This window comes from Guillardia theta (genome assembly GCF_000315625.1).
Source record: "Guillardia theta CCMP2712 unplaced genomic scaffold GUITHscaffold_6, whole genome shotgun sequence".
In the NCBI taxonomy this organism is placed as follows: domain Eukaryota; class Cryptophyceae; order Pyrenomonadales; family Geminigeraceae; genus Guillardia; species Guillardia theta.
The window spans coordinates 363,213-383,355 of NW_005434668.1; the positions used below are offsets into that span (position 1 = coordinate 363,213).

General features: G+C 53.3%; 7 protein-coding genes across 7 annotated transcripts; 3 read left to right on the top strand and 4 right to left on the bottom strand.

Annotated features, from left to right (window-relative positions):
* GUITHDRAFT_64450 (hypothetical protein) lies at positions 1-942 on the top strand (the record flags this gene model as incomplete). The annotated part of the gene is made up of 1 exon (XM_005840164.1): positions 1-942. A coding segment is annotated over one exon (942 nt), but the record flags the coding sequence as incomplete, so codon positions are not given.
* Positions 943-2,735: 1,793 nt separating this feature from the next.
* Positions 2,736-3,999, top strand: GUITHDRAFT_132991 (hypothetical protein; the record flags this gene model as incomplete). The annotated part of the gene is made up of 6 exons (XM_005840165.1): positions 2,736-2,813; positions 2,892-2,999; positions 3,256-3,368; positions 3,405-3,433; positions 3,740-3,852; positions 3,907-3,999. The coding sequence occupies 6 exons, from the start codon at positions 2,736-2,738 to the stop codon at positions 3,997-3,999; spliced, it is 534 nt and encodes a 177-aa protein (XP_005840222.1).
* A 2,014-nt stretch (positions 4,000-6,013) lies between these two features.
* GUITHDRAFT_100950 (hypothetical protein) lies at positions 6,014-6,443 on the top strand (the record flags this gene model as incomplete). Its single annotated transcript, XM_005840166.1, has 2 exons — positions 6,014-6,096; positions 6,146-6,443. The coding sequence occupies 2 exons, from the start codon at positions 6,014-6,016 to the stop codon at positions 6,441-6,443; spliced, it is 381 nt and encodes a 126-aa protein (XP_005840223.1).
* Positions 6,444-6,685: 242 nt separating this feature from the next.
* On the bottom strand, positions 6,686-8,273 carry GUITHDRAFT_100951 (hypothetical protein; the record flags this gene model as incomplete). Its single annotated transcript, XM_005840167.1, has 3 exons — positions 6,686-6,811; positions 6,852-6,956; positions 7,017-8,273. 3 exons carry the CDS (start codon positions 8,271-8,273, stop codon positions 6,686-6,688), a joined length of 1,488 nt encoding a protein of 495 aa, XP_005840224.1.
* A 2,073-nt stretch (positions 8,274-10,346) lies between these two features.
* On the bottom strand, positions 10,347-11,593 carry GUITHDRAFT_100952 (hypothetical protein; the record flags this gene model as incomplete). The annotated part of the gene is made up of 8 exons (XM_005840168.1): positions 10,347-10,385; positions 10,438-10,508; positions 10,560-10,632; positions 10,686-10,826; positions 10,873-10,926; positions 10,972-11,199; positions 11,252-11,385; positions 11,431-11,593. The coding sequence occupies 8 exons, from the start codon at positions 11,591-11,593 to the stop codon at positions 10,347-10,349; spliced, it is 903 nt and encodes a 300-aa protein (XP_005840225.1).
* A 2,092-nt stretch (positions 11,594-13,685) lies between these two features.
* Positions 13,686-14,198, bottom strand: GUITHDRAFT_64500 (hypothetical protein; the record flags this gene model as incomplete). The annotated part of the gene is made up of 1 exon (XM_005840169.1): positions 13,686-14,198. A coding segment is annotated over one exon (513 nt), but the record flags the coding sequence as incomplete, so codon positions are not given.
* A 1,494-nt stretch (positions 14,199-15,692) lies between these two features.
* Positions 15,693-16,650, bottom strand: GUITHDRAFT_150354 (hypothetical protein). The gene is made up of 4 exons (XM_005840170.1): positions 16,488-16,650; positions 16,331-16,414; positions 16,231-16,284; positions 15,693-16,133 (listed from the first exon to the last, which is right to left on the bottom strand). Exons 1-4 carry the CDS (start codon positions 16,518-16,520, stop codon positions 15,879-15,881), a joined length of 426 nt encoding a protein of 141 aa, XP_005840227.1. The 5' UTR covers positions 16,521-16,650; the 3' UTR covers positions 15,693-15,878.
* Between the last annotated feature and the right edge of the window lie 3,493 nt (positions 16,651-20,143).

A 20,143-nucleotide genomic window follows, 5' to 3' on the forward strand; every position in this document is an offset into this window, starting at 1 on the left:
CTGCAGCAGATCGGCTCAGGCTCCTTCAAGCTCGTCTACAGGGCTCGGTGGCAGCAGCCGCATGGCAGCAGCGCTGACGTGGCGATCCAGCGAATCCAAGGCAGCGGACCCACTGGGAGGAGAGAAGAGTTCGAGCAGGAGGTGAAGATCTTCCAACAGCTGGGTCGTCACCCCAACCTCCTTCGCCTCCTCGCCACCAGCATCGAGCCGAGCTCCGGCGACTACTGCCTGGTGACTGAGTTCGCTTCCAAGGGCTCTCTCGATGGGATCTTGTCCAACTACGCCGAGAAGGAGGAGACGATGAGTCTTCTGGTGCAGCTGCAGGTGGCGAGGCAGATCTGCGACGGGATGGTGCAGCTGTCGCTGCATGAGGTCGTGCATCGGGACCTGGCGGCGAGGAACGTGCTTGTGTTCAGCCTGGACCCGGAGGATCACCTGGCTGTCAGCGTCAAGATCGCAGACTACGCGCTGTCCATCATGGCCTCGCGCGGGTACGGGGAGAGCAGGGCCGGGAGCGTGAGCACGGCAGGCTCGACGGCTCGACCAGTGCGGTGGATGGCGCCGGAGAGCATCGAGAGGAGGCAGTACTCGGAGAAGAGCGATGTGTGGGCGTTCGGGGTGACCATGTGGGAGGTCTGGACCTACGGCAAGATTCCTTACTGGGCCTTCACAGACGATTCGCTTGTAGGACCTAAGGTGCTGGAGGGCGACAGGCTCTCTAAACCTGAGACATGTCCTTGGGGATGCTACAGAATCATGCAGGAATGCTGGAAGGCCAGCAAACATGCGCGCCCGAACTTTATTGACCTTCAGAAATCGCTTCAAGGACAATATTACGATGCTCTGCTCAGTCTCTCCATCCGACGACAAGACGAAGGGAAAGTAAGCCTTTTCTTCTTTCTTGTCTTGCATTTTTGTATTGTAAGACCTTGTTCCAGGTGATTGGGAATCCGAGGCCCCAGGATGTACTGGAAAACTATTTTGATGTCAGTTTGAACCCTGAAAGTGCTGGTGAAAACAAGACTCGACACGACTTGGCCCTTGCCTTGGCAAACTGGATGCCGGAAGCGGAGAGCACGAGGCAATTCAATCCCAACGACGTGAAGGCATTCCTGGATCAGATCGACAAGGGGCCACGCGACGTCGTCAAGGTCCGACTTGTTGAATCGTTTCTCCGAATGATGAACCCCGCAGATCATCGGCTTCTCCGAATTCCCTTTCACCAACGGAAGGAGGCTGAAAGAGGCTAACTGGACCATCGAGCGCGAGTACTGGCTGAAGCTCGATCGCATCGACAGGCGTGTGGCTGGGGAGGACGGTTACGTCATCCTGCACGTGCACTACGCGGGCAAGTGGACCGCCGCACGGGACAGGCGAGACACATCGATGATCACGCAACTGAACATCCGACACACGACTAGGAAGGTGGAGCTCGCGTACCATCGCAAGTGCGTGGACCTCAACAAGTGGAAGGAAAGGCATGGGAGCGAGGTGCTCCCCAACCTGCCAGCTGAAGGCTGGCGCTGGCGGGAGAACCCGGGGATCTGCAGGTCCATGCATGGGCTGCTGATGGAAGCAGAGCGTTGCACCACCTGGGTGCGGTCTCTTGTTATCCCTAAAGCCTTGTCGCTTGCAACTCCAGCGGGAGCAAAGAAAGCACTGATCATCAGCAACAAGAAGTACCAGCACACGCAGATCAAGGACCTTCCCAACGCCATCATGGACGGCTCGAAGCTTGAGTCAGCCCTGATGGAGCTGGGGTGGGATGTGGAGTTCGAGGTGAACTTGGGGCTCGAGGACATGGTAAAGGCTGTGAAGGGCTTCAGGGATTCTGTGAGGGAGGACCGTGATGCCGCCTTGTTCGCCTTCATCGGGCATGCGGTAGAAGTCAACGGGAAACTTTTCCTCATCCCCAAGGGCTTTCTGGCAGACAGCTTGACGGACGAAGACATGGAAGAAGATCTTCAGAGCTATGCCCTGCCCTTCAGCAAGGTGCAATCTTTCTTGCGAACTGCAAGGAAGGGACGAAATCCAACTGTATTCGTACTCGACTGCTGTCGCAGCAACGGGCTCTCCGCCTCTGTCTCTCGGTCCTTTGATGTCGGAACAGACAAGCTCAGCGCTCCTGGGATCGACGTGGTCAACTCTTGCGTTGTCTATTCCACGCAGGCCGGACAAGTAGCGTTCGATGGGGAGCCAGGGCGTGGGGGACCTTTCATGTCGGTGTTTGCGGCGAACATCCTTGCAGAGGACAAGAGTTTGAACGATGTGATGGAAGAGACAAGGAAATCTGTGATCAACAAGACCAACATGGTCCAGATGGCTCCGTTTTTGACAATGCTTACGGAGGCTTTCTTCTTCAACCCCGGCTGTCGGGTTGATGTTAAGAACTTTGCGTGAAGCGTGTGGAATTCCATGATTGTTCTGGAAGAGTAAAACGATACTATGACGTAGCTCTAGAGCAGCTCCTTGTGCGCCAGGAGCATACAAGCGCCACCATTAATGTACAGCTCTCACAGTAATATTGTTGATGCCCTGTAAGATCGTTCCAGGTTTCAAGGCTGTTGCTTTTTCCGTGTTCACGGCACGAACCTCGAAAACGTTCAGCCTGGTGATAGATCATATCATCTGCAAACAAACTCCACCTGTCCTTCTATTTCGTTTCTTTTTGCGTGGAAGGCTGTCCCACCCGCACCCTGACGCCACCATACTTAGCCCTTCACTCTGGGATCAGCATGGAGGTCACTGGATATTACATGCAGGAAAGCCTTGACCTGTTCCTCGCCATGATCCGGGAGATCGGCAGTGCGCAAGTTCAGCCTGCTCTGTAGACACCCGGACAAGGATGTGCTGGAGGCTGACACGTCCAACTCAGCTGTACGGCCATGCAGCCAGCCTTCCAACTGGCCCACAACAGGGTCATGAACATCCTTCAGGACAGCCTTGTCAGAACATGGGAGACACATGCGCTAGCGACTCAGTCAGCGTGGGATGCCCCCGTGAGCTGCAGCCCATGGCTCACAGAGACCTGAGGGAGAAAGAATGGAACAACGGTTGCGCAACCAGATGAGAACGCGAGAAGACAAAACAACAAGTGATGGAAGAGAGTCTCAGGCTGTTTGGCGATCAACTCTATTCCATCTCTGATCATTGCGGATTCATCGAAGAGGAGGCTATACTTCGAGACAGTATACCCTCCTCTTCAATCAATACCTAATCCCTCATCCTCAACTGACCCGGTCACGTGCCTTCCAGCTGTCAGCTTGCAATCAGCTGGTGCATTATCTCTTCGCTGCAAGACCTCTCTGCACTACAAGGCCTGTAATCAAGGTCTGTGCGAGTGTTGACTTTCGGTCCTGCCAGCTGAGGTGATGAGGAAAATGTTCCTTTGACCCTCAGACCAGGCGATCGCTCGGGTTTAGTAGCACCAAGGGTGAGAGACTGAGAGGTTGCTACATGCCACGTCACCCATGGATCGGATACGTTCTTTATCTCTGAAAAATCCATCGAGACTCAAGGTTACCTGCCCAACGAATATGTCCCTCCTGATCGCATCAATCTCGTCGTCGTCGTCGACGACGTCGTCGTCATCATCATCTTTATCATGATGATGATGATGATCGTCCTGATCACTTCAGCCCCCTCCATCACCCCTACTCCTCTAGGTACCCCTCCTTGCAAGGCCCCTCTCATCTCAGACCCCTGTCTCCCCCCGCATCTGATTAACTTTAGCCCCTAGCACCACCCCTGGTACCTCACAAGACCCTACCTGGTATCGCAAGCTTGCATGGAAGCGGCACCGAGGCCAAGCTGAAGTACTACGTCCAGCTGCACGGCAATGACGCAGCCGAGGTCAGTTTGGTGTCAGACTGGTATCCCTGGAAGCGCTGTTTACCTTGCGTGAAGGTCACAAGGACCCTGCTGGACATGGTCAAGTTGATTGTGAGCTCTCTGCTCAAGCCGGAGCACAACGGCTTGAGATGGGCAGGCATGGAATGATCGTGTGATCGCTTGTCGGGATACATCATATCAGCTGCTCGTCGGTGGAGTGAGAGAGGCTCAACTCAAGGTCACACTAGTACTCTAATCAAGTCTACTACTAATACTAACACAAGTTGTCTGTATTGTTGTCTGTATCCTCTGCTCTATCTATTATGTGATAGATAGTCATCACATCGCCCGTCCGAGTCACGTCCCATCAAGCCCCACGTTTCCCTCCGAGCGAAGGAGCAAAAGACTCATGGGTCGGTGGCCGGTCATATCTATAACCCACCCATCGTTGAATCTGCTGAAATTTTATCTGAGGAAGGGGTACTTCAGAGGATTCAAGGGCCCTTGCTATACGAGCAAGCAGGATACATGTTCCTAGGACAGCTGGCCATAGGGAGATACCCACCATTGTGACCTCCATGGTATCCGGGGGGCGACATGTAGCAGTGGTACCAGCCAGCCTGTCAGTAAAGGAAAACATGTGAAAAGAATCACTTTGGTCTACTCCTCAGTAGCTGTAGGAATGAAAAGTCTATTTTTAGATTCACATGTACGACACTTTTCTATGAAAGAACTCATTTTCGTTTCCTGTGGGACCATGATGATATTTTAGTCACCACCCACCCTCGGATCATGATTCTTTTTCTTAATACAACCTTTGTTGTGACCCAACAAGCACCCCACCTTCTATGCTGGTCCTTCGTGCAGTGAGGGGCCGTCGAGTTCTAAAGGGTGGGTACCCCCACCAACCAATCAACATTCCATGAAATTACCCCACCCCTGATACACAAGCACCCATTTGAATGAATCTACCAGGGGTCCGTGTGATTCAATCATAAGATTTTACTCATCAAAAGATCGATGTAAAAGGTTACCGAGCCATCAGGATAGCTTGACCCTCTCCATTTCTAACTTTCATGTGGTAAAGAAGGGGTAGGGTCCTATACCCTCCATTACCCCCTGACCTCCCACTACTGTAGCCCCGTCCGCATCAAGTGGCACGAGTGCTCCATTTAAAATAAACCTCTTAACCCCACCCTACTTAATAATCCACCGACGGATATAGACTACTCGTTATGACACCCCACCCTTCCTAAAACCATTTTGAACCCTTTAAAGCACCCAAGACAGCTGATGCAAAAACCACCCCACCCACCGGATTGAAACAAACCGAAACACCTACCCTTGGTTTCAAAAGAAAATAGAGGACCCCACGGATCTATAAGTGGTCTAATAGAGGCTCGTGTAGGTCATATCAGGGTGGTAGGAGAGCTACGACCAACAGTGAAGCTATTCCAACGGAATGATCACCTACCCGAGCTACACAGCCCCTCCACTCTACCCATGACTCTGCCTCTTTCACATTTCACCACCCCACCAAATCTCAGTACCCCACCTAATGAACCACTGTTGCAACCCCCCTACCCCAAAGATTCCTTAAAGAAGCTAATCTGGAAGGATGAATAAGGACCTGAAGACGGAGGGGTACCCCTGTTTCTTTCATGTCTGGAGTCAGTACCCCTGCTTCTTTCCTACCCCACCCCCGATTTACCCATCCTATCCCTTCACGCGTGCGTTGCATCCTCCTCCCCCCACCCCTCCTCCTTGTTCCACTCACCCACCCTTCCCGCCCTCCTTGCACTGATCCTTCCCCTTCCCTCCTACTCGGTTTCATCGCATCCTCACTTGCACTGAGTGCCCTCACTCTCTCTTTCCTCTCCCCTCTCTCCCCCTCCTCTTCTCCTCTCAGTGCCTTGTTGCGTCATCCCTTGCAGCTATCAGTTACTTAAACGTCGGCTACTGTGGTCCCGCTCTACAGTAATTCAGCAGAACTCAGTTTCTGTTCTCTACAAACGACACATTGATGGACTATCAATAGGCCCACCCCCCTTCTCAATTTAGCGAGCGCCAGAAGTTGTTATTGACTATTCATCTTCTGTTGGTGCACTCGAAGATTTTTGCGCACGTTGCACCACAACCCCCCACGACTTCGTAACAGCGGTTGGGCCTAAGCCCTTCCAGTATGGCGCAATCGAACATCGTAGCTCCTATGTTGGTTTCTCCTACTCCCATCCGACCGATTTCACCTGCGGGATCGCCTATAAGGTTAAGAAAGTCTCTCTGCCATGCGGGATATCTGATCTTTTTTTTACAGAGAGTCACAGCCATTGAATGAGAAACAGTGGGAATATCATTCCAAAGACAAGTTGTGTGAAGATGAAGAGTTGGGACAAGAGATCCTAGAAATCTTTCAAGGATCCCCTCGCAGCTCAACTGTGTACAGTAATTGTAATGCTTATGTTGATACTTTGCCCATCGTCAAGCCGCCAAGTCGCAATCAGAACCCGTTGATCAAAGACTCAATGTTCGATAACTGTCAGATCAACGACCGTGACGTGTACATGAGCAGTTTGAGTGCGGCTGTGTATAGCGATTGGACTTCTAACAATTGAGAATCAATCCTTGGTGCCCTAGAAGTCTTTCTGTGAAATTTCGGCATCTTTCATTGTAGAATGTGTACAAGAACTTGATTGCACTTTCTTGAAGGATTATACATGTTCCATTGCTGTTGTAAGACTACTTTCCTTCAGTGCAATGATCTGAAATGAATATAAACGTGCCTTGATCACATATGTCAAGATTATTTCTAAATAATTCCAAACTAATGAATAAAAGCCAGAAAAGAATACAGCGATCATTTCGGTGTACACAGCTGTTCACCGACCTCGACACATCGGACAGGTGCTGGAGGCAACTTGCATTCCACAGCGATGCAGTTTCCGTTCTGAACATGATGAAGGCGAACAGTTCCAGTCGGATCCTACACAAGTAAGAAAACACATGTGTTTCTTATGTCTTACCTTGCACGATAACATCGCGGCCAAGATTAAGAACGTTGAGTTCGTGGTTCCAACCATTCGAACGCTCTGAGCTAGATGAAAGAGCGAAGCTACACCCTCAACCACCTGCCAAGGAAAAAGTTACCCTGAACATTGGAGGTTAAAAGCCAATAGACGCAGTCCAACCTCATCAAAGGAACTTCTTCCATGTGCGCTGCTGACGTGGACAGAAACATTTCTGTCCCCGTGAAGCCCTTCGAAGAATCGGTTCGCCTCCTGGATGCCCTTCTCAGCGTCTGAGAAGATAGAGATGCGGCCGTCTTCCTTCCCCTCTGAAAGGTTGAGAGCACAGCGAAGCGCAGTCAAACGAGTCTCTTCGTTCATCAAGAAAGTTCTCAAGTGAACTCCAGTAAAGTTTGCATGGCTTGGCATCCTCCTATTCATTCTCCACAGTCTGAACGCAACTATCTTTGAGGGCTTCATCAAGTACTGGAGGACTGGGTAGAAGCAGCACTCTCTCCCCATCATCCGTTCTAGCGGGGCTCGCAGATGCGGGTTGTCAAGGATGAGATGAGAGTAGAAGTACCCGTAGGATGAGAAAACTTGGATCACTCGTGATCGGAAGTGCTGGTTAAGATCCTCCTCAGTGCGCAGCAACGAGAGGAAGTTTTCGTCGTCGTCATGGAAGGAATGCCAGAACTTGACATCCTGGTGAAACTTCGCTCCATCGTGTTTGGTGACAACAACGTTGAAATCGAGGATGTGCGGAACATCAAGGAGATCGTGAAGTGCTCCCATAAACGACAACTCCCTGTTGGGATGTTTCCTTGGAGTAGTATCCACCGGCCAATCAACCAATAGCCCTCTGTCCCCCAGAACAAGACAAAGAATCATGCTTGAGGCTATTGCGAAGAGCCTATTGGCAAACCCAGTGAAGGGGTTGATGCGGACGAGCAGTACCTTCTTCTCAGCAACCTGCAACATTGTCTCGTCCTGCAGAGCCTCGAAGGCCTTGAAAGGATTGCTGTCTGCATTCTTGGAAGGAACAGAGGCAAGATGGCGGTCTACCTCATCATCATCTTTGCGCATGTCTTGCTGCTGGTCTTGTTGAAGTGTTCTCGTCCCCTGAATCTCACAACCCTCTGGGTACCTGCGGCGTCTTGCTGTTGGAAGGTAAACTGCCTCGACGGCTTCGCACCCTTCATTTCCACACCATCGAAAGAAGGTCTGCGCCCTCTCTAAACATAGCCTTTCTAGTTTGTACGCGATACCGCTGTCCTCCCAGGTCCCGTTGACTATGCTTGTCCTTCGACAAGCTCCTACCAAGTGGCAGCGTCCAAAGTCCTCGTAAACGTATGGCTCCTCTTCGGCGTCTAAGCTGGCAACCAACGACGATGCGAGGAGGATGCTGAGAACTGGTATGGAGAAGGGCAGACTCTGCATCTTGAATGATCCTGCGCGATCGGTTTTCGTGCCTGGATGTCCGAGCCACATCCTCTTCACAGATGCGCCCCCCCAGCTACCATGGGTAAAGAAGTAGTTGTGCCATGAAGGTTCTTAAATGAAAGTTGGTTTGGATGAAATGAGAAGAAGACTGCACAAGTTCAATGAAGTTCATGCTATCATCGTAGCTTCAGTACCTCCTCCTACACCCGCACTCGTCTGCCATCACAGATTCAGATGCTGGTCCCGGTACCGCCGGGCCCGGGCCGCCGGGCCGAGTCCTTCACTAGTTATTAATCTCTCTCCTCGTGCTGATTTTTAACTGAACTTTGAGTAAAGAGGTATACTCCGGGCTTTGAACCCGCTCCGAGTAAAAGGGCGCGGCCTGTTACGTGACACACAACACCTTGAGACCTCTTGAGCACCTGAAGGGTAAAGGCTGATGGTTGGTGATTCCCTAAGTGTGTCCATAAGCCTTCCGTTTGTCTGTACCCCTTATTATGAGTCCAACATCCCCACAGATAGGAGTGCTTTAGACCCTGTTCCAGTTCACCACCCCAGAATCTCGATGTACCCCACCCACGTCAAATTGTATGGATTGTCGACTGCAGGAAAACCGTAAAGCGGCAGACGAAAAAGAAAGATTTCAGTACCTGCTAGGGGTGGGGTTATCAAATCGACTTGTCATGTGGGGGTGGGTACTATTTTCATTCGTCTACCAGGGTCCTTGGCTACACTAGTTTGAGAAGATGGGTGGGTAGAGTAGTGGATTGTTGGGGTGGGTACTGTGGTGGGGTGGGTATTGTGTTGGTGGACAAGAAGAAAGGCGCATTAACACCAAGGCCGGTAGTGTACCCTACCCTCTGTCATCAAATTTAAGAGTTGAGGTAACCCATCAATTAGAATGAAAATATGGCTTTAATGTGGGGTACTTACCAAAAGTGGTGGGTAGGGGTACTTCGTTGAGGAAACCAAGAAAAAAAGAAACCCCGTCGTTTCACCAATATTGGGGTCTCAACGGAGATGTGGGGTGGGTGGATTTATGAATATTTCAATCAAATATTCCAATAATTAACTTGACATTTGAAATTTCATAGAGACATTTAATGGAGGGTGCAGAAACTTACGGTGAAGGTGGGTGGGGGAATCAGGCCTCAACCCACGGTCTCCGAAACAAGGAAGGGGAACGAGGACGAAAGCTTCTGCGCGCTGGTGAGGAGCGAAGCTGCGGTTTGAAGGGAGAAGAGAGAGACAAGAAGGAAGAGGGAAGGCCGTTGAGTGAATAGAGTTTCATGGACTGAGGGGAGTGAGTAGCAAGGGGAGCAGAGAGGAAACATTCAAAAACGGGGAAGACGTGGTGTGTTCAGACTGTCTCCGAAGCTTGGTTGAAGCTGGGAAGACGAAAAGGAGGCTGAAACATGTTGACTCGGAAGCCCTGAGACGGGAAAGCTCTAGTGGTTGTGCGTGAAAATCTGGCAAATCCAAGATGGGTTGTGCAATGATAACGCCAGTTGCTGTTGAAGAACAGAACGAGATTGAGATAATGATCCAAAACACGAGACTGAATCGCATAATGATGACCGATAATCGATTCATTAAGGAGTTCTCAGAAGATAACAGCCAAGGGCTAATCAGGGAGGACTCAAAGGATTCAACTTCATCGCAATTCAAAGTTGGATGGACGGCGCTGCTGGTAGAGGAAAGATATTTCCATACCATCGATGAGCCAAAAGTGTTGCTGCTGAGACCCTCGCCTGGTAAGCGTCCTGCTTGATCTTGAATGGAGAGCAGAGCCCTCAAGCTTCGTTGTGGAGCCCTCCTACTAGCATGCGGCTACAAGTAAACTGCCCTCGTTGAGTTTCATTGCAAACAAAACAGAGGTAGACTGAGCGAAGTGATGCATCTATACCATGAAATCTAGGACTTTGGTGTATCGCACAAGATTGTAACATAACTGTTGAATAAATCGACTACTGTGCAGAACTCCAATGCAGAACTCCAGTGAAACGAAAGGGGGGAAGGGTCATCAATCGCACGACATCGAGCTGTTTGATTCCGTATCTTGCTCGTAAGCTATGCCTTGGCCGTTGGCTTGAAAAATGCAGTCATTGCCTGCTGAAGAGCATCAAGACGACGATTGAGAAACTCCGTGGAAGCGGATGACCTGCATGCCCTTTGTGGGTATTTTATCCGCCTTGGAACTTGTCTTTGATTTCTTCTGCTGCGATCCGGGAGCTGCAGGAGCATCAGAGGAACCAGAGAGGAGATTCCCCGGTAGAGCAGGACCTTGTTCTGCCTCCCTCTTGGAGGGCCCCGAGTTGTGAGTGCGATACCTCTCATCGCCTGGAGAGGAAATTTCCTGGATAGTAAGTGAGCTATGATGCACCCCATCTCGCAACGTGTGCCTTTCACCTTAGTTTTTGTGAGATGTTCTGCTGTTACCCCAAACGAGGCCTTCAGGCTCTGCACCCACTGCTCGGCGAGGTAATCTCCCACTAACAGAATTCCAAATATCATGCGCTCGCGCTCAGACCGGATTCCATCGGCCTGTTCCTGTGTGTGAAGGTCAGGATCCCTTGATATCTTCACAGGATCTGACCATCAACTTGATCTTTTCTGACATAGACTCTTCCTTCGAAGGGTCTGCTACAACCTTGGCATCACAACGCCAATCCCTGCAACTGAACCCCGGGTATACATACTCGACAACAGCGAAAACTTTCGATCGCATCCAACCCAGAACTTTGTCATCGCTGAGCCGAAAGTACTGGTCATCGCCAACGAGCTGTACATCGCACAAAACAGAAAGATCGTCTTGTTTCGTGACAGAATTCAAGATCGACGCGCTTTCATCGTCTGGGTTGTCAATGAAAATCTGTTCTTTGCTGCAGAAACGGCCAGCGTGCTCAGCCGTCTTATTCCTGGCCTGCTCCAGAGGTCAAAACACTGGAGACTCATGTGTCCTGGGTGCCACTCACCTTTTCCAGGAAAGGGAGCGCCAAGAAAAGAGGATCGACCCTGGTAGCAAGGAAGAAGTCCCCTTCAGCGATGCACGAGTCTCCGACGAACCAGCAAGAATACTTGTTTCTCTTCGCTCTCTTCACTTCCAGCACTGCCGTCACCATGTCAGAAGAAGACGAGGAAGACGGGGCGATACCTTTGCTGTCGATGTGTAGGTACAACACTCGCTCTTTCCCGATGTTGTGACTGCACCTGAAGAACTTGTGCAAGCCCGAATCACTGCCGAGCAATCTCCCATCTTCAATGATCAGAATCCTCTTGTTGCTGTTGGATACTGGGCGCTGATCAGCAGAAGGCATCTAGAAAAAAGTCAAGACAGTCTCGAATCGCAAAGGTACGGAATTTGTTATTATGGTGAACATTGATACTAAGGAAACACCCTCCGCTCGTCCCATCTGATAAATAGCTCTCCTCTCCTTGTTGTCCCTTCCTGCTTCCCTGTCTCCTAACCTCCCCCCTGCCCCCCTCCCCTCTCCTTCCCTCCCTCTCTCCCCGTCTCCTTCTCTCCTCCCTCCCCCTCTCTTCCCCCCTTGCTTCATCTTGCCTCAACCTCTTTCTCCTCTCTCTCTCTCTCTCTCTCTCTCTTGCTCTCACTATCTCTCCAATTGTGCCTCTCTTCCCCTTGTTCCCCATCCGAACCATTTTTTGCGGGAAACGAAGGGCCTTTTGGTCGGAGAGACTTTAGAAAATTGTGGAGTTTCGCAGGACTCCGATTAACTCAGTTGGCACTGCCGCAGCACCGTAGCACCGTGACGGTGATCGGACCGTACTCCGCCATACCGTCCGGGCCCCCGGGCGGCCGGGCGGCGGGTCCCGGTGACAACGCCGCGTGGAGGCCGGGCGGCTGCCGAGGGGAGGCTACCCGGCTACCGTACGGTGAAACTTTTGCAAATAATATGATAGATGATCGGATAAGAAGTTAACAAGTTTACTCTGTACGGCCCGGTGACTCATGATCGGCTAAGACCGTCTCTGAGCCTCGAGGCTCAGCCAAACTTCCGAATCCGATAAGTTCTGAGAACAGAAGTCCGAATCCGGCTTGAATAGCTCTGACCTTACTCCGGGAGCTATGGAACCGTGCCTGGTGCCAGCGAAGTTCACTCAGTGGGCCCCGCCGGGGCGCCGTTTCTGCATCACTGAGTCATTCAGGTAGACCCGAGCACCCTGGAACTTGAACTTCCGGGAAGTTCATGGGCGATAGACTTTCATCGTGTGAGGAGGGGTAGACTTCACGTTGCAGACAGGGCATCTGTCGATGACGCCTTGCTCGAGCAGCAACGAACAAACTTCACAGATCGCCAGGTGACCGCAGGGCACAATCACATGCGACAGCACATTCTCCATGCAGATCACGCACTCGTCCTCTCCTTTGTCGCTCCTTGCATCCATAGCTACCCCTCCACCCGCGGCACTGTGCCCTGCTGCCTTGCTCTCAGCCATGTCCTGCGGTAGTTGTATCGCTCCTCCTGCCGCATCCCTTTCTCCTCCTCCGACCTCACTTCTTCCTCCTCCTGCAACTCCTGCACAGATCTCATCATCACCGCTGGGGCTTATCACATCTTTCTGCTCGAGAGGGGCAAGAGGAGAGCACTCATCGTCGAAGGAGGAAGTCAGCCAGGAGCGCATGGCAAGCGGAGGATGCTGGAAGCCTGCGAACTTTGTCTTGGTTCTCAGCATTCCAGGAAGACGTGGAGCCCTGTCAGAGTCGAGGATCGTACGGCCAGCCGCCGCTTCCCTGAACCCGCTTTCTCTGGAGCTCTCAAGCAGCTCGTCCACACCATGACGAGGTCTAGTCAGCTCTGAGGAGGGGGAGAGCGATCCAGCAGGAGGATCGTAGCCTTGAGCGAGTTGCCGGACGCCAAGACTAGCAATGTCGTCGAGAGCAGCAGCCATGGCAGGGGCCGTACTTCCCTCCTCCTGCCCGTCCTCCCCTCCCTCCTTGCCCGTGCGATTGAAAGTCAAGGGATCGCTCCAGGAGCTGAACTTGGCTCTGCTCCCGTACCTGATTCTCACGCTTACCTCCAGTCTCGCGCAGACAGCATGCAGCGGCAGAGGCTGCACAGAGCAGACAAGGTCCCCGTGCACCGTCAGGATGGGATAGCAGTGCTCGTTCACCCTCAGCTGGGAGTGTGTTGGGAAAAGCGAGGAGGAGGATGCATGGAAGCACTTGTTCTCAGGGTCCACCAGGAACGTCACTGTCAAGAGCTTCGCCGACATCTCCACCACCCTAACCCCCCTCGGCTTCGGGCACCTGCACCTCAACCCTCTCGAGTCCTGGGACTGCTCCTGCTCCATCTCAGCGAGGAGGTGGCGTGCCTGGTAGTCAGCAGCGTCTTCGAGCTTCTCCTCCTCCTCCTTCATGTCTCTCAGCGCTGAGCGCGTAATCTCGTGGGAAGGGTCCAGACGCAGGGCAGCCGCGAAAAGCTCCTCGGCCTTTCTGATGTCACGATCCTTCCTCCACAGCAGGCAGGCATAGTTGTGGAGGGAGAGGACATGCGTCGGGCAGAGCCGCAGGGCCCTCTTCAACACTTGCTCGGCCTTGGTGAAATCATTCTGTTTGCACAGCAGATGTCCGTAGTTGCTGAGGACTCCCAGGTCGCGCGAGTTCTTGGTGAAAGCTCTCTCCATGCAGCAGCACGCCTCCTCCAATCGCCCCTCATCATCGAGCAGGATCGACAGGTTCGTCAGGCATTCGACATTGTCCGGCTGGATCTCAAGGCTCTTGCGGTAGAAACTCTCTGCTGACTGCAACTTCCCCATCCTGTGGAGGACCGTCGCCAGCCCGAAGAGAGAGCGCGAGTCCCTCGGGTTCTCCTGGGTAGCTCGCTGAAACAGCCTGAAGCTCTGCAGCAGAGCAGCGTCTCGCTTCTTTGCTTCTTGCGCTGCATTCGTTTCTTCTGACATGCGTCAAGGAGCAACCGGAGTCAAGACATGCCCTCCTTCACATGGTATCACCTCATACCAACTAGCATCACCTTACAGCTCATACCAACTAGCATCAACTTACAGCTCATACCAACTAGCTTCACCTTACACACGACATGTCTTCATGCGCATTTTCGTCTGCTGCCTGCTCTCCTTCCACCTGTCTCCTCTCTTAGTCGCCTCTCCTTCCCTTCACTGCCTTCTCTCAGCATAGCCTAAAGCCCCAATCTTTTTTCTGGAATTTGTCACAAACATCTGAGGCGGATCCAGCCGCGAATGGACAGGCGACATGCTAGCCAAGGAGAAACGCAAGGGAGGGTGAAGAGGGGCAGAAGGCAGAGGAAGAGGAGGAAGAGGAGGATGAGGATGAGGAAGAGGATTACGAACAAAGGGTAGAATGGGGCAGGAGAGAAGAATCAGAGGAGGCGAAGGAGAACGGGGGAAGGGGAATGGAAGGAAAGGAAGGAATCAGGCAAAGCAGGAAGAACTCATTCTGAAAGATGTTGAGCTAGATTGTTCAACGATGGTAAAATTAAAGTTGTGATTTGTGTTGCATGTATTCTTTTGTCCTGGTGGGGTTTTTGAAGACAGTGAGAAAGACAATGAACTCTTCACATGAATGCCAGAGTGTTTGACCTTTGCCTCCCATTCAGGTTCAGGAGGATAATTATGCTCCATTGAAATGAAGGGAAGGCTATCTCTTCTGCTCCTCCTCGTCTGCCTCTCGTCAGCTGCGGCTGGTAGAAGCAAACTTCTTGGAAGAAACGGCATAGTCGGTTACATCTACTACACCCCCGATGGCACCGGTCGGCATTGCCCCTCCTCTACCCCACTCCCTTGTTCACGATGGTTGCATGCAGTGCCTTACAGCCAGGAGAGCTTCGACAGAAAGTTCGACAACGACGAGGACGCGATCTCTGAGATGTGAGGGGAAGGAGACGTGGTCAGTTCGAGGTGCTTACCTCCCTCCTTTCAGCTCCCACGACGTTGACCATCTACGTGCTGCGGACGCATACCTAGAGTCCATGTTCGCAAGGCGAGGACCGCGCGGGCCTCCTGGTCGTCCTGGACCTCCAGGTTGACCTCGAAGATCTCGGATGACTTCTGTCCCGTGATCTTCTTTCTCTTCTCTCCTCTCCTCTCCTCCCCGCCTACTTCCTCCGCTTCCTCCTCCACCTCTTCTCGGTCTTCTCCTCCTTTCTCTCCTCTTCCTCTGCCTCTTCTCTCTCATCGTCATCTTGTCCTTCACTTTCTTACTGACGTCGTTGGCATCAGGACCCCAGGGCTACAACGCAGTGCCGGACGGGGAGGGTGAACCCGGTCCTCCTGGCCTGCAGGGTCCTCCAGGAGGAGAAGGAAGCCAACAACTAAAGGAGCGGGTGAGGAGGAGAGAGAGCAGGAGGAGTAGTAGCAGGAGAAGGAGAAGGAGCAGGAGCAGGAGCAGGAGCAGGAGCAGGAGCAGGAGCAGGAGCAGGGCGAATTTCGCGTTTACTCTACTGTACAGGTACTGACAACGAGGGAGAAGGCAGAGGCGCTGAGGTCGAGGATCGACCATGCCAGCGTCATCAGGAAGCGGCTCAAGACGTTCATAGCCGGAAGGAGAGGAGGGGGAGGGAGAAGTGGAGGAGGAGGAGGAGGAGGAGGAGGAGGAGGAGATGCTTAGGATTCTTCGTACTGATCCGGCGCTTGTCCGAGGCTGGCGATGGTGCGGGGGATCGCTATCTCGTACTCCTTTCGTCTTCGGATTTCCAGCAGGTCCACCCGGATGTACCAGGGCCCTCCCTGCCGGAGCTCCAAGACAATGCAGGAGCGCGTTCGGTCGAAGAGGTGGCAGATGAGCGTCGTAGCGAGGCTGGCTGGGCCCTTGTGGGGGGTACGCAGGGGGTAGGCGAGGTTGACTTGCTGGGTGTCGAGCTGCAATGAAGATTGGGTGTGAGAAAATTTCGAGGGGGGGAGGAGAGAGGAGGAGAGAGAAGGAGAGAGGAACAGGAGGGGGAGGAAACTATTTTACCGTCACGTCGTCAGTCTGCACCTCCTCCTGTGGGGGTTCGTTCGCAGAGGACCACTGCCATCAAGTTCAGTCGCTCGTCCTCCTGCGACTCCTCTCCCACCTTGAGATCCTCCAGCTCCTCCTCTGACATAAGACACCCAGGGATCCTCCGATAGTTGATAACCTTGAGGTGCTTGTTCAAGTCCTGCACGTCTGCTCAGTCTCCCTCACCCTCGCATGCTCTTCGCTTCCTCGACTCATGCAGTAGAGGGGCTTACCTTGGCTTGCTGTCCCGACACATGGATCAGCATGTCAAACTCATCCTCCAACTTGGAGGGATCGATGGCGAAGTCCTTTAGGTCATCTCGACGGCTTGCCGCGATCTGGTAGCTCTCCAGCTTGCCTTTCTTTTCTTCAATGCACAGCGTCGCAGCTGAAGCTCCTGCTCCGACGGTCATCAGAGATGGGGAGGACGAGCATGTGCGACTACCAGGGCAGCCCTTGAGATTCTTCCGTCGATAGAAGGTGAAGTCGTCGTCGAAGTCGAAGTCGAATGCGTGCCTGCGAGAGGGCGGGTCAAGTGAAACTCAGCGAGGTCGGCAGGGTCGCACGTGATGATCAGCGCAAACTCGTAAATCCCCGCAGACTCATGCACTGCAATGTCACGGAAGAGCTCCCGGTTGAGGTACGACGGCACTTCCACCATGCGCGCAGCACCTTCACTTCCTCCCTCGACTTCCAGGAGGCGGAGGCGAAAGACGTAGACAGGGCGGTCCTGGCTGAAGGAGTCCGAGGCGTAGACCTGGAAGGAGGGGCTCTTGATCTTGTGCAGGTCTTCCAGCGCAGGATCACAATCGATTTTCTTCAACCTCGCCTCCTTCTTCTCCTGGCGCAGCATCTGAATGCTCTTGGTTGAGACCTTCTTGTAAAGCCTCTGGACTACAGCAGCAGCCTCCGCTGCATTGCGAGTTCAGGGTCTTCACAACAAGAGCCTCTGAGCGTCCTGCCTCCCCTCCCCTCCCCTCCCCTCCCGTCCCTCCCCAGACACACTCACACCCCACGTCTCCTCCTGCATACCGTGTGAGTAGGGACCCCTGGCGAGGTAGTCATCTCGCGCATCTGCCAGGATAGACCCGAGGTGCATCCCCGGCTGTCGTCCACGTGTCAGGGTAGCAGGGGCGTCAGGTGGGAAAGACCTGGATCCCGGTGATCTGCATCACGTCGTAGCCGTTGAGAGGCCACTTGAGCGCGGCGACTCGATCTTCTTGCACGATCTTTCTAACGTTGCTCAGCATGACATGAGCCCGGTCGATGTGCTCCACCTGATTCTCTGAATTACTTTGGGGGGAAGAGGACAGGACAGGACAAGAAAGAACAGGAGGAAACGGAAGGAGAAGAAGCGTTTAGGAGTCTGGGAAATCGATGCATTTTGGGAGGAGGGAAACATTGGAAACCGCAAAGATAGATGAGAGGCCGCGGCCTTGAGATCCTTACCTGTCGCTTCACACTGAGGGTTGTGCAATCAGCCAGGTAGAGGTCAAGGAAGTCGTCGAAGAGAGGTCCCTGAAGCACTCTGTGTAAGGAGGGGAGGGAGCGGAGGGAACAAGTACAAGGGCAGAGTAGAGTCTCCTCGCAGCGTTGGCATTGATCTTCTCGACCTGGCGGATCCTCCCCGACCGAGCCACCAGCGTCGCAACCTGCCCACCCCATCAGCATCTCCTCGCAGCAGGTCAAGACCCTCCGCTGACCTCCTTGCGAAAGTCTGGGGGGTACCCGTAGCCCGCCAGGATCTCGTCCACCATCAGCGCGCCGACGTACTCGTGATCGCGAAACTGCAGCTTCTCTTCCGAGGGATCCACTGAGACCTGTCACGGTCGTGAGCAGCTACATCGGGCTGGCGTCAGCAGAGACCGTCCTGGGCTTCCCGATATCATGGAGCAGGGCGGCCCACCGCACTCGGAGGCGGCAGGGAGACTGCTTCACCACCTTGTTGCTGCCAGTCAGCAACAATGGGAGGAGGAAGGAGGGCAGCAGCCGCCATTACCTGGAACACGTGGTTGATGAGCACCTTGGACCGCAAGAGGAAGTCGATCTGCAGGACAGAGTCGTCAATAGACAACAACAGCTGGACAACGGGCGGCACTCACTTGTTCATCCTCCGCCTTGTCAGAGAAAGGATCGCAATACTTGATCCGGATCATCTGCTCCAACCAATCCAGGTGCGGGTGGACAAACTCGCCGTCTGGTCCCACTTGCAAACTTGCCCGAGCAATCTCGCGAAGCTCTCTTGTCGGGTTGACTGATTTCAAAACCGCATCCCAGAACTTGGTATTCTGGACAACAACATCTGTCACACGAAAGCGGCAGACAACGGCAACCAGTAACTTACAAAGGTGGTATTCTCGTCTACTTTGAACTTGGACGCTTGTGAAGATCTGCCCCTGAATTCCCTCGGCTTTTGATGATGACCGTTAGACTCTGGCCACAACCAGCCCTGGAAGGGAATCATCCGAGAATTGTCTGTCGCCCTCGCTTGCGCCTGATCCAACACGTACTTCAACTGCTTGTCGGTGTATTTTGACTTGTCGATTCCTGAAAACGCCCTGTCGAGGTTAATCTTTCTTTGCACGGGGGTCCGCGGGGGCTGCGCTGAGCTCGCATCCGCCTTCACCCGTTGCTTTTCGAGCGGAACCTCATCATCATCGTCATTGCCATCGACCAGGTTGTGACTCTGCACGAAAGACTGTGTGCCCCTGCTGTTTCTGATCCCTTGCGCCTTGTTGTTTTTCGGAGCCTCGCGGTCGATTGGCGTGCTTGGCCTGGAAGTCTCTGCTGCCTTCTCGGGTTTGAGCGATTTTCCGCTCAAGTCTGTTGGGAAGCTGTTCAAGCATCGAGCCTGATTCAATGAGGATCCCAGAGCTCTCTTTATGAGCCAGCCGGTTCGCGCAAGCTTCATAGTCTCCTAGCTAACTCACATCGAACACTTGTGACAACAACGGCAACTGCTCGTAGGTTCCTAGACAGACGGTAGGTGACCTTGGATGGCAGAACTTAAGTGAAGAAGGCAATGGGATCGGAGCCTTATCTCTCTCCTGTTCTGCTTCTCACGTCATGCCCCAATGCCTGCACGAGCCTTGCACTGCATCATGGAAGCCAATACCCGTGAGGGTATCCGTGAGGGTATCCGTGAGGGTATCCGTGAGTCAGTCGAGGACTGCCGGGAGCCGGCGGCCCCGCCGGGTCACCGTCACGCTGCCGTGACCGTACCCTGAGTACGGTGCACGGTCTCACCCGCCGGGCCGGTCGGCCCCGCCGGACCGAACCGTTGATCTGCCATCAGTGATGATCGGACCGGTGATCGGACCGGACGATCCGGGCGGCGTCCTCAATTCTCAGTGGGCGGCGGTTTTGTGTGCATTAAACTCGGTCTTGAGCAAAAACTGTCTTGTTACCAACTAAGGTCGAGGCCGGCCGCCGAACATGACGTGACTCCGACTCCGCGAGTGACCGTCGGGTGACACCGTGGCTCAGCGGCCGCCCCCGGCCCGGCTTGCGGGCCGCGCGCGGCGGCTCGGGGCGCGCCCGCGGCCGGACGCCGATACCGTTCACCGGCCCTACAGTTTGCTTGACCTACTTGTGAGCCTTTGCCGGAAATAGCAGCGTTGCGATAATGGGTGGAGACCATCAGGGTAGCGGCAGCCGGGCAGAGGCTTCACGAGTCACTTCATGAGCGATAGCGTTCATGGACGACAGACTACTAAGAGTTAGGCAGAAGAAAACTCATCTCATGGGTTTGCTGAAAGAAAAAGAACCTGAAGCGTTCACACGCACGCAATGGACCTTATCACCCGTATCATCCTTAATGTTACTGAGTCGTCTTCAGTATCTTGACTATGATGGCATGTATTAGATAGAGAATAACATCAGCTGTGGC